Raw genomic sequence first — 13,001 nt, 5'->3', positions numbered from 1 at the left:
TCTTCCCCAGCGCTTAGAACAGTGCCTGACCCATAACAAGGTCTCACTGAATAATGATAATCATTTAAATGTGAGTTCCATATGGAAAAGGGACTGTGCCTGAACCGTTTATCTTGTATTTACTCCCATAGCTTATCACAGTACTTGTACATAGTAAGCAGTTTTAACTAACTCACCTATGATGGAAATCATCATGTGAAAAAGCAAATTGAGACTGATTGATCAGTTTCGATTCTTGCTGTTTTGACCATCCACCCATGCCTCAGATTCTGGTTAAAACCAATGTGAGGAAAAACTGAAATAGGATCTAAATTTAGAAATGTTGCTAGAGCTCTTTGTCTTAACTCAACTCATCTTAGGTCAAGGCCTCCCCAGATAGGTTTTGCTCACAGAGAAATGTCCACACTATTTCCTCAATCAAAATGGCCTGTGATTTCAATTTTCGATCATCGCTACTCAGAAGGCATTACTAAACCATAATCTGTTTTACCAATACATCCATTTGAATGTTCAGAAAACATCATCCTCTTTAGTACCGTGAAGTGCTCTGCAGACAGTACATGCTCAATAAATACCAATGATTGATCGATTTTTTTTTTCATGGTATTTGTTAGGTGCTTACTATGTGTCAGGTACTGTTCTAAGTATTAGGGTAGATACAAGGTAATCAAAATCCCACATGGGACTCACAGTCTTAATCTCCACTTTACAAATTAGATAACTGAGGCACAGAGAAAGGAAGTGACTTCCCCATGGTCACCCAACAGACACTTGGAGGACGGGATTAGAACCCTGGTCCTCCTGATTCCCAGGCCCGGGCTCCAGCCTCTAGACCATGCTGCTTTTCGACTGGAATAATTATGATATTTAAGTGCCTAATATGTGTCAAGAACTGTTCTCAACATTGGGGTACACACCAGGTAATCAGATTGGACAGTCCCTGTCCCACATGGGGCTCGCAGTCTTAATCCTCAGGTGAGGTAACTGAGGCCCAGAGAAGTGAAGTGGCTTGCCCAAGGTCACACAGCAGACACGTGGCGGAGCCGGGATAAGAACCCACATCCTCTCACTCCCAAGTTCATGTTCTTGCCAGTAGGCCGTGCTGGAAAATCAGGGTGGGTACGGATGACATCTTGATGTAGTACTGACACTATGCCATGGTCACTGAGGGCACAAATAAGACCTGCATGTAAAAAACCTGTACACGATGTTGGAAATAGGAGCCATTCTTGCCTGCCTGCTTGCCTTCTGAACTCCCATACCTAGAGGGGACACACTGAGGCAAGGAGGGAGTGAAAGTGGCACTGAGCCAGCCAGCCAGATTCCCTGGACAATCATGGGGCCCAGGCTCATCTTCTGTTCATGGGGGACACTCCACACCATCATCATGCTTGTCAATGTTGCCGAATGCCTGTGTACACATGTCAATCGTATTTATTGGTCACTTACTGTGTGCAGAGCACTCTAAAAATAATAACAACTGTTGTAATAGTTACGCACTTACTATGTGCCAGGCACTGTACTAAGCACTGGGGTGGATGCAAGCCAATCAGGTTGGTCACAGTCTCTGTCGCACATTCATTCAATCGCATTTATTGAGCGCTTACTGTGTGCAGAGCACACAGTCTTACTCCCCATTTTACAGATGAGGGAACTGAGTCACAGAGAAGTGACTTGCCCAAGGTCGCACAGCAGACAAGCGGCAGAGCCGGGATTAGAACGCAGGTCGCACCGACTCCCAGGACCGTACTCTATCCACTAGGCAACTATGCTTCTCTACTAAGCACTTGGGAGGGTACGATATAACAATAAACTGACACATTCCCTTCCGACAGCGAACTTACAGTCTAGAGGGGGAGACAGACATTAACATAAATAAATGATAGATGTGGACATAAGTCCTATGGACTGGGAGGGGGGATCGATAAAGGGAGCTAGTCAGGGCAACCCAGAAGGAAGAGGGAAAAGAGGGAAGGAGGGCTTAGTCAGGGAAGGCCTCTTGGAGGCCTTCAATAAGGCTTTAAAGGAAGCGAGAATCATTGTCTGTTGGTTCATTCTTGTCCTTTGGTGTGGCCACTGATTCATCCACAGTGACAGCAACAATGTGCATGGGAAGAGATTGGCCTGTGGAAATTAAGTCTCATTCTGCACCGTATTTGCCGTTTGCTTCATCTCCTACTGAGAAAAGACCATCCAGCCCACAATTTACATATCTTCTTTTGTTTTTACATTTTTCAAATGATTTTACTATTTGAGTTAGCACCAAGCCAAAACCTACTTCCTTTAAAAACATCGTTTCAATACCGTCTCTGCGCCGTTCTTAATCTCTCTCCTGGGACGATATTTTAAAGCGTGTTATTGTGGCAACTTGAAATTGTGATTCTATCATTCCTGCATTTTCCTTATAATATGAATCCAGTTAGGATTATTTATTTAACATTAAAATATCACTGTGGTGACGCAGATGCGTCATTAATACGATCTGAGCAATTGTTTTCCTAAGAACATAACCCAAATTTGAGTATCTTATTATTTCCCCTGGCATGCTAAATGTGATAGATTAACTAAGATAAACGTAGATGGGACACAGGAGTTCAGCGCCTTCGATTTTAAATCTGACACTGTCTCCTCCTCCCCCAACTACAATTTGTTTTTTAATGGTATTTGTTAAGTGCTTACTCTGTGCCGGGCACTGTTCTAAGCGCTGGGGTAGATACAAGGTAATTGAGATGGACACAGTTCATGTCCGACATGGGGCTAACAGTCTTAATTCCCATTTTCCAGATGAGGGAACTGAGACAAAGAGAAGTGAAGTGATTTGCCCAAGGTCACACAGCAGACAAGCGGCAGAGTTGGGATTAGAACCTGAGTTCTTGGACTCCCATGCTCCGAGTTCTATCCATTAGACCACACTGCTTCTCACATTTTGGAAGAGACAAGGAGACACCCTTCAGCATGCACATCAATGAAAGACAACTATAGAATATCTTTGAAAGATGGACTATTTTAAGATTAACAGAACATTTTTAATCCCACACTTTAAACTATTTAAAAAAGCCCACAAATTTGGAAGCTTCACGGCTGTCTTTTTCTTCTCCTTGCCTTCACGATTAATTTATTTGTTGTTTGTTCATTGTGAGGAGGGAACATGTTTAGCAACTCTGTCACACTGTACTGTCCTGAGCACTAAGTAACATGATCTGTGCACCCTAAGCTCACAATAAATATGATCAATATGTTCATTTATGTTGTGGCTGCAACTATTAGAGATGGAGGGAGACCAGAGGCATTGAGGAAAGTGTGACCAAAGGGGAGAAATTAAGATGTCACCTTTTCCTGAAGGGCCAAATACAAGAGGCCAGCAAGAGGTGATTTCACACTCCATGATGGGAACTGGATTCCTGGTCTTTCACCAATTTTATCACCAGACAGAAACATGCTCATCCTCAATGGTGAGATTGAGTTGAGAGTTTGGGCTAAGAACATTCAAACTCTTTCACTCTCAAACCTTCATAAACACTTAGATTGTAAACTCCAGAGGGGACAGGGATCCATTGCGCTGAACTCTCCCAAGCACTTAGCACAGTGCTCTGCACGGGTTAAGTGCTGAGAAAAAAACACTGATCAATTGATCGACAGAATGCTTACAGGGGTTAAATTTAGGAGTATAAAACCCTGGAAATGATCACAGATAATGATGATTTTTGACTGCTTATAAAAATAATAATGATGATGGCATTTGTCAAGCCCCAAGCACTAAGCAGTGACCTGAACTCTGGGATTGATACAAGATAATCTGGTTCAACACAGTCCCTTTCCCACATGGGGTTTACAGTCCAAGTAAGAGGGATAACAGGTATTGAATCCCCCTTTTGCAGATGAAAGAACTGAGACACAGAGAAGTTAAGTGACTTGCCCAAAGGTCACACAGCAGAAAAGTGATGGAGCTGGATTAGAATCCAGGTGTTCGCTCTTTCCACTAGGCCATGTTGCTAATAGAAATCAATTGATGATGTTCACTGAGTGCTTACTGGTCGCAGAGTACTGTACTAAATGCTTGGGGAGGGACAATAGATTTTTTTTTAATGGTATTTGTCGAATGCTTACTGTTTGTCAGGCACTGTTCTAAGTGTGGGGTACATACAAGGGAATCAGGTTGGAAATAGTCCATATTCATTCAATCGTATTGAGCGCTTACTGTGTGCAGAGCACTGTACTAAGCGCTTGGGAAGTACAAGCTGGCAATATATAGAGACGGTCCCTACCCATATCCCACATGAGGCTCACAGTCTTCATCCCCATTTTACAGATGAGGTGACTGAGGCACAGAGAAGTAAAGTGACTTGCCCAAGGTCACACAGCAAACACATGGCAGAATCAACATTAGAGAACTCCCAGGCCCCCTGCTCTATCCACTAGCCCATACTGCTTCTCAGAGTTTGCAGATATGACCCTGCCTTCAAGGAGTTTACAATTTACCCTCTGTCTGCTTGCTAATTCATTTAGAAATGAAGTTTGGGTAAGCCAATTTATATTAAAAAAAAAAAACAATTCACCCAGGCACATGTAGAGTGGAAGATTCAATCCTGAAATTCACAGATGAGGGAGAAATAGCTTCTGCTAATACCAGACTGCAACCTACTTGTTTTGTTTTGTTGTCTGCCTCCCCCTTCTAGACTGTGAGCCCGTTGTTGGGTAGGGACCGTCTCTATATGTTGCCGAATTGAACTTCCCAAGTGCTTAATACAGTGCTCTGCCCACAGTAAGCGCTCAGTAAATATGATTTGATTGAATGAATGAATGAAAAGAAACCCAGTACTGAAAAGCGGGATGGATGGGACAAGACAGTGTATTGCTTCTTGTGATTCCAACTTCCTACTCTTTGAAGTGAACCAATCTTAAGTGGTTTGAATGACAGGAATGTCCCGTTCCCCCTTTTTCCTTCAGATTACAACCTTGCTCTGGTATGAAGAGAAAACCAGAAAAATCCATTGGCATTACGGGAGCATGCTGTCCCACTCCCATTGCCTAGCCAAATCCGTGGCATTTTCTGGCAGAAGCACGACAGGAGTTTGCAATTCCATGAAGTTGGTGACCAACAACCTAAATTCAGATTGTCATACGTGTTCACCTCCAGTTAAATAGAGCAATTCCTTCAATCTCTGGGAAGTAGCTTTGTGCTCTGATCATGCAATAGCTCTTTGCAAGGGGCAGGAAGTCTAAGTAGAGCAAACCTCAGTGGGATATCATTCTAACTCCTTCAGACTCGATTTTGTGAAAAATACAGGCAGGTGTCAAAACTGTCAGAATAAATAGAAATGACTTTCAATTTTCACAACAGTTGGGACAAGGGTTGAGAGGGAAATGGCCCAGATAACTCAGATGTGAGTTGTTCCTTGGATTCTGGTTTGTTCTTGGACTCATTTGAATTCCCCCTCCCTTTCTCATGATGCTCCTCTTGGTGTGAGCTTGGGATCGGGGAATGTGTCTACTATATTGCTACACTGTACTCTCCTAAGCATTTAGTAGAGTGCTTTGCACACAGTAAATGCTCAATAAATACGAATGACTGACTTGGCTTTAAATCCACTCTTTCACTTTTGATCCCTAGAAGCTGCTTCTCTTCTGGAAGTTCAGTCACCTGTACATTCCCGGCCTGTCTTTACTATCTGTCAGAAACAAACATTTTCCTAAATAAGCAAGTTTAAACTAGTTAAACCAAGCTTAAACAGGGCCTTCTCTTTGGAAGATGGAACTGTCCACATCCTTCTATCCAGTTTTTAAGCATTTCTGTTAAGCACCTAGCATTATTACCATCAGTAGTAGTAATAGTATATATTAAGCGCTTACTCTGTCCAGAGCACTGTAGTAAGAGAGAACATACAGGTGAAAATTAGACACAGTTTCTGACCCTTGGTGGGCTCACAATGTATGAGGGAGGCACTCAATCTAAGAGAACTTGAAAACATGGCAGAGAAACTGCATCAAGTCCAACAGCAAAAGAATGACTACAAAGTGAAGAATCAAAGACCCACAAAAGTCACAGAGGTAACTTCCTATCAATCAATCGATTTATTGAGCACTGACAGTGCAGAGCACTGTACTGAGTGTTTGGGAGAGTACAATATGACAATACCACAGAATTGATAGACACATTCCCACAGCGAGTTTACATTTCAGTGGAGCACTCTGAGGTCCACAGAAGGGAGACATTATTTATGCAATTTATTTATATTAATGTCTCTCTCCCCCTCTAGACTGAAAGCTTATTGCAGGCAGGGAATGTGACTGTTTATTGCTATATCCTACTCTCCCAGGCACTTAGTACAGTACTCTCCACACAGGAAGTGCTCAACAAATTTGAGTGACTGAATGAATGGGATTGTGGAATGAGGTTTATCAAGGGCCTACCTCAGTTGGCCAGATACCAGGTTACCCAAAGGGCAGGCCATTCAAAAACCCCATCCCCCCTGGGGAAGGAAGGAGTCAGAACTGGCTGGGCAGAGGGGGAGAGATCATCAGCCAGAACAGCTGGAGCCCAGGCCCCGTCCAGGGTCAGTGGAAAAGGTCAGCAGGAAGCTAAGGGTGGGGCCAACTGCCTAGGGGCCATCTGAAACTTGAAGACCTCAGTTAACCCCAAGATGGAAAATCTCTGCAGGCATACTGATTTCGGCAGGAGACGGATTTTGCTTGGGGCAAACCCCCGAGGGGCCAGCAGACTTGGCAAACACAAATATTTGAAGGCCGACCACAGTGACGTGCCAGGGGAGGATAACGCGGGGAAAGGGAATGGGCTGTTGACAGAATAAAAAAAAAAGCAGTTTTGTAATACTGACGAGCCACACCTAGAGAACTGCAGAAGAGAGTTCTAGCATTAACTACTTTTTGAGAGGGAAGTGAGGATGGAGTAAGTCCCATGAATAAATAACTCGAGGCTGGCAACAAAAGCACATGTGGCTTAGACTCGGTCAGTCCTGACATAACCTTATACTTTGAACCATGCCAGAGAGTACACAGAGAAATAGGGTCAGACAACAATTATGAGCTGGTTTTCTTGGCAATATAGTCTCCAAGCAAATCAATAACAAAAAAAAATACATCTAGAGAGACATTCTGAGAGTATCTATTCCCCCCGCCCTTTTTGATGGTATTTAGTAAGCACTTACTTTGTGCCAGCCACTGAATTAAGCTCTGGGGTAAACACAAGCTAATCAGGTTGGACTCAGTCCACGTCCTTCATGGGGCTCACGATCTTAATCCCCATTTTACAGATGAGGTAACTGAGGCACAGAGAAGTTAAGTGACTTGCTCAAGGTCACACTTTTGACTCTCAGGCCCATGCTCTATCCACTAGACAACACTGCCTCTCTCAGAATAGAGTGAAAGGAACCAATCAATTTTTAGCCAGAACAAAAAGGGGGGACTTTTCAAAGGAACATGTTCAGAGCAAAACATTTTAGAGCAATGAAAAATCTCCACAGTCCAGACTTAACAGCGAAAACAACCATACCTTCTATCCATTCTGGGCATGAAGCAACTCAAACACACAAATATTTGGTTAATGGAGGCCAAGAACACAAATCCTTAGGTAAAGCTATACTTCATAGTGAATTTCAAATATTAGTTGACAAACACACCAGTGAAGATTGCTTAGCCTGCCTGCCTGGGCCTCCATCTAATTTCGGGGGCGGGGCAGGGGGGTGAGTTGTGGGGTTTTTTTTCTTTACCTATGTGCTTGATTATTAAGGTTTAGGGATCCTTTCTGGTGCATCTCTTCCAACTGTTTCCTGTTTCCAAAGTAGAGTGCAAGGTCTGTGGCGATGATGGCCTTGCGGATAATCTCCAGGACCTGCTCGTATTCACTGGAGTTCAGAGTGGAGAAGATATTGTGCCCTTCCAGCTATGAAAAAAATAAGAACAATACCGATAAAAAGCACAAGCTCTCACTGTGTGATCGTTTCAGTCAGGAGCAAGATAGATAAAGACATTTACACAGATGTGCAAATTCCAGGCATGGAAGAAAAAGCATGGGATGAATGTCATAAAATGTCCTTTGTAGTCCTTTTGTTTTTTGCAATATTGCAGTATGATTGAAGCTCTCACCAAAATGACTTAAACTTTACATACATTAAGCACCCACCTTCAGAATTGAGAACTTATATGTGACTACTTTACACTGTTGGAGCTGAAATCTTCTAATTTCATTTTGCAGCTATGTTTTTCATTGTTCCAGTCGGTTTAAATTCCCAAAGTGATATTGTGATCACAGAATTAACACAGAGTTAATCTCTCAAAAGGCATCCTACTGCCCATACATTGAATTTTTGCATCCAACCCAAGTAAAATTCTATCTTAAATTATTCTAGCAAAATTCCAGAATATACATACTTCTTAACCAGGGAAACTAGTTCAACAAAGAACATAATTTTCTCTACTTCTTGATTTAGCAATTTTTAATTTTTCCATAATTGCTCATTTTGAACAATGACATTAATTGTATATTGAGTTGGGCTATAAAACATTTTGCTTAGCAAGTGAAATGTTTTATAAAGGGTAAACTGATCAATGATTATTATTACTATTATTATAAGTTTTTTTTTAAATGGGCTTTTCAATCCTTGTTGAATTTGCATTTGTCTTATGCTGCTTTTGCTAAATCCAGTTATACAACTTCAAAAGGTCCACACTGATGGATTTCTGCTTCTTTTTATTCACTGTATTCTTTATTCTATAATATTTTAGGGGGAGGGTTTTCTTAAATTTCAAGTGCACCTGCATAACTTGATTCAACATTAAGTCTGACATTTGTTGTTTTTTTTTAGGAATATTCCACCGTGCTCAGAGTTCAGTAGAGGAATTATTGTTTATCACTTAACAGGGATGAACACTGCACTAGAACAGGAATAGTGGAAACAGTGCCTGAGAAGGGGAAATAGAAGCCCTGGAAAGTACATTTTTCTGCTGTAGTTGTTATTATTGTTCAAATCCCAAGAGTAGAAGTCCTGTTGATTCCATCACTCACTACCCTAGGATAAAATGCTTTTACAAATCAACTTTTCATCAATGCAGAAAAAAATCAAAGGAAACTGGGTTTTAGAAGCCCATAGTTTCCTTTCCCAAATAACTTTGTGTCTCAATGAGTTCTTCCACTCAACCATTTTTCAGGAATTTAAACATTTCGACCGAGATTCAATCCGACTGCCCTGGAAGGAAATCCCACCTCCAGGTTTGGAGGCTGAAGAATTCAGGCCATGCTGGTACAAAGGGTGAGATAGAGCTTGCCTGATTCAAGCTAAGACATTATTTCAAGAGTATTTCCACCCTTAATTCATTCATTTCATTCATTCAATCATATTTATTGAGCGCTCACTGTAGAACAGTGCTTTGCACATAGTAAGCACTTAACAAATGCCATTATTATTATTATTATTATTACTGTGTGCAGAGCACTGTACTAAGCACTTGGGAAGTACAAGTTGGCAACATGTAGAGACGGTCCCTACCCAACAGCGGGCTCACAGTGTAGAAGGGGGAGACAGACAACAAAACAAAACATATTAACGAGATCAAATAAATAGAATAAATATGTACAAATAAAATGTATAAATAGAGTAATAAATACATACAAACATATATACATATATATGGTGCTGTGGGAGGGGAAGGAGGTAAGGCGGGGGGGATGGGGAGGAGGGGGAGAGGAAGGAGGGGGCTCAGTCTGGGATTGCCCTTAATGGGCAATGGGAACTAGTGAGGTAGATTGGCTCAAAATATCCACTAGCTTGTAAGCCCCTTGAGGACAGGGATTATGTCTACCAACTTAATTGCTTTGGATTCTCCTAACTTATTAATATAGTGCTCTGCACCCAACAAGCGCTCAGTAAATACCACCGATTGATCGTAGTCTTGATTTTGTTGAGTCCAAATCCCAGCTCTGCCACTTGTTTGCTGAGTGACTTTGGGCAAATCACTGAGCCTAAACCTACTCAACTATCAAATGGGGATGAAATAGCTCTCCTCTCTCCTTAGACAATGACAGTAAGTCAGACAGGCAGCATGTCTGATCTAATTTTACTGTATCTACACCAGTGCTTAGTGCACTGCTTGGAACTTAACAATTATTACTATTATTATTGCCGCTGTGATGATGAAGATGATGATGATTATTACTACTACTATTATTTCTAGATCAATTCTAACTCTAACATTTTTCTAGATGTCTCAGATCCTCCTCCACTGCTAAGGGCAGGCTGTGCTCAACACTCTTCCACATCGGGCTCATCACACAGCACTTCCCATGCCCGCTCTTTCCCCATGCCTTTCTTTCCCAGCTCTGCCCATGGACCCGCCTCATGCCCAGGAAAGGCACAAGCCTGGACTCCCTATCTCTCTAGACTATAAGCCTGTTGTGGGCAGGAAACATATCTATCATCTCTGTTATATTGTTACAGTGCACTCTCCAAAGTGCTAAGTGTGGTGTTCTGAACACAGTAAGCATCAGTAGATATAACTGAGGCCCATCTCCTCCAAGAGGCTCCTGACTAGGCCCTCTTTTCTCCTTCTCCCACTCCCTTCTGTACCTCCATGACTTGTTCCCTTTATTCATCCCCTCCACAGCATTTATTTACATAGCTGAGAATCACTGGGGCCTAGTGGATAAAGCACGGGCCTTGGAGTTCAAAGGACCTGGGTTCTAATCCCAGCTCTGCCACTTGTCTGCTGTGTGATCTTAGGCAAGTCACTTCCCTTTTCCGTGCCTCGGTTCCCTCATCTAAAAAATGGGGATTAAGACCGTGAGCCCCATGTGGGACAGGGACTTTGTCCAAACTGATTAGCTTGTACCTACCCCAGTGCTTAGAACAGTACTCAACACATAGTAAGCCCTTAACCAATACCATCATTATTATTATCTGTAATTTTATTTATTTGTATTAATGTCTGTCTCCCCCCTCCAGACTGTTAGCTCTTTGTGAGCAGGGAATGTGGGAACGTGACTGTTACAGCGTTCTATTGTACTTTCCCAAGCACTTAGTACAGTAGGTGCTCAATCAATAAGACTGACTGATTGACTGACCACAGATTGATTGATTGCAGATCTAATGCTCAGCATCCACTGAGTTACTATCAATCCTTTCCAGCCTGCTGCCCCTGACAGAGTATAGAACTGGGGAGGGGATGGCAGATAAACCCCTCTCTCTCCCCCTGAAAATCATCCAGTTGTCAGGATGGGAAGGGGCAGGCCCGGGACACCCCACCCAGTTTGAAGATGGAGCCCCATGGAGGAGAAGCCCCCCACTCCCTCAAATAGAACCACCTTCAGCAGGTAGTGGGCAGAAAGGTGCAGGCAAAGACATGGACCAGCTCTGCATCTGGGAGGAGAAACAGCCAAAGCATGGAAACCTGGCTTGGGGAAGACTCCACTTTCAAGGAAAACCAGTTGGCAGGGCAGAGGAAGTGACCCAGTACAGGAACTGGACATGGCTAATAGGCAGTGGTGGGGAACAAGAATGAAGCCTGGGCAAGTCTTGGCTACTGTTGATCCCTACTGTCCTCAGATCCTATTCTGCTGGGAGAGAATACATACAGAATAATAATAATTATGGCATTTGTTAAGCGCTTAAAAGTAATAATAATAATAATGGTATTTATTAAGCACTTTCTAGGCCAAGCACTGTTCTAAGCACTGGGGTAAATACAAGGTAATAAGGTGGGGCTCACAGTTTTAATCCCTATTTTACAGATGAGGTAACTGAGGCAAAGAGGTTAGGTGACTTGCCCAAAGTCACACAGCTGACAAGTGGCGGAGCTAGGATTAAAACACACGACCTCTGACTCTCAAACCTGTGTTCTTTCCACTAAGCCGTGCTGCTGCTTCTGCTGTAATTAGCCAAACGTTCCACTAAGCGCAGAGATACAAGATCATCAGGTCCCACATGGGGCTCACAGTCTAATAATAATGATTAATAATTATGGTATTTGTTAAGTGCTTACTAAGTGTCAAGCACTGTTTTAAGCATTTCTGGAGATGCAAGGTAATCAGGTTGGACAAAGTCCCTATCCCACATGGGGCTTGTGGTCTTAATCCCCATTTTACAGATGAGCAAACTGGGGCACAGAGAAGTGAAGTGATTTGCCCAAGGCCACACAGCAAGACAAGTGGTGGAGCCAGGATTAGAACCCATGTCCTCTGATTCTCAAGCCCAGGCTCTTGCCACGTCCATGCTGCTTCTCTAAGTACAGGTCTTGAATCCCCATTTTGCAGATGAGGGAACTGAGGCATAGATAACTTAAGTGATTTGCCCAAGGTCACACAGCAGGCAAGTTGAGGAGCTGGGATTGGAATCCAGGTCCCGACTCCCAGGCGGAGCTGGGATTGGAATCCAGGTCCCGAGTCCCAGGCCCAGGTTCTATCCACTAGACCACACTGCTTCTCTCCTCTCCTCCCCAACTCCCTCCACCAAACACCTGACCCAAAACAGAAAAACTCAGGAAAATCTACAGATACACCCACAAGCACACTTGCACATAGACACTCTTGGGGAAATGGAAAAACAACTCTACGACAGAAGATGGGATGTACTGACAAGTGTGTGTCCGTGGATTCGCTAAGGGTTGGAAACAACTCAGCGGCACTTGAAGAAGACGACTGGACAGGGACCACATACAAAAATACAACTGATGAAATTTCTTGAGCGCTTCCTGTGCGTAGAGCACTGGACTACGCTCTTGGAAGAGTACAACAGGATTGGTAGACATTTTCCCTGCCCACAGGGAACTTTTCAGGTTGGGCCCGGGGGAAGACAGACATTAAAATAAATTGTGGATATATAGACAAGGCCTGTGGGGATGAGGTGGGGTGAATATCAAGTGCTTAAAGAGACATGTTCAGAGAAAAGCATCCTTACAAGTGAATAAATGGAGAAACAGTCACAAGCACACATACAGATAACAAAAGGGACTGAAACACACCTCATTATGACATGCACATGTTACAGAGATAC

General features: G+C 43.0%; 1 protein-coding gene across 6 annotated transcripts in view; it reads right to left on the bottom strand.

Annotated features, from left to right (window-relative positions):
- The window catches only part of PDE10A (phosphodiesterase 10A), a 596,079-nt gene that overhangs the window by 28,849 nt on the left and 554,229 nt on the right, over positions 1 to 13,001 (bottom strand). For 5 of the 6 annotated variants that reach the window (XM_038769179.1, XM_038769195.1, XM_038769187.1 and 2 more), the window contains exon 18: positions 7,728 to 7,900. In XM_038769179.1, coding sequence (XP_038625107.1) covers positions 7,728 to 7,900 — 173 coding nt within the window. The remainder of the gene's footprint in view (positions 1 to 7,727; positions 7,901 to 13,001) is intronic. The other variant, XM_038769161.1, reaches the window with a different exon arrangement.

The sequence above is a fragment of the Tachyglossus aculeatus genome, chromosome 2 (genome assembly GCF_015852505.1).
Source record: "Tachyglossus aculeatus isolate mTacAcu1 chromosome 2, mTacAcu1.pri, whole genome shotgun sequence".
Lineage (NCBI taxonomy): Eukaryota > Metazoa > Chordata > Mammalia > Monotremata > Tachyglossidae > Tachyglossus > Tachyglossus aculeatus.
This window is presented reverse-complemented; position numbering and strand designations above follow the sequence as displayed.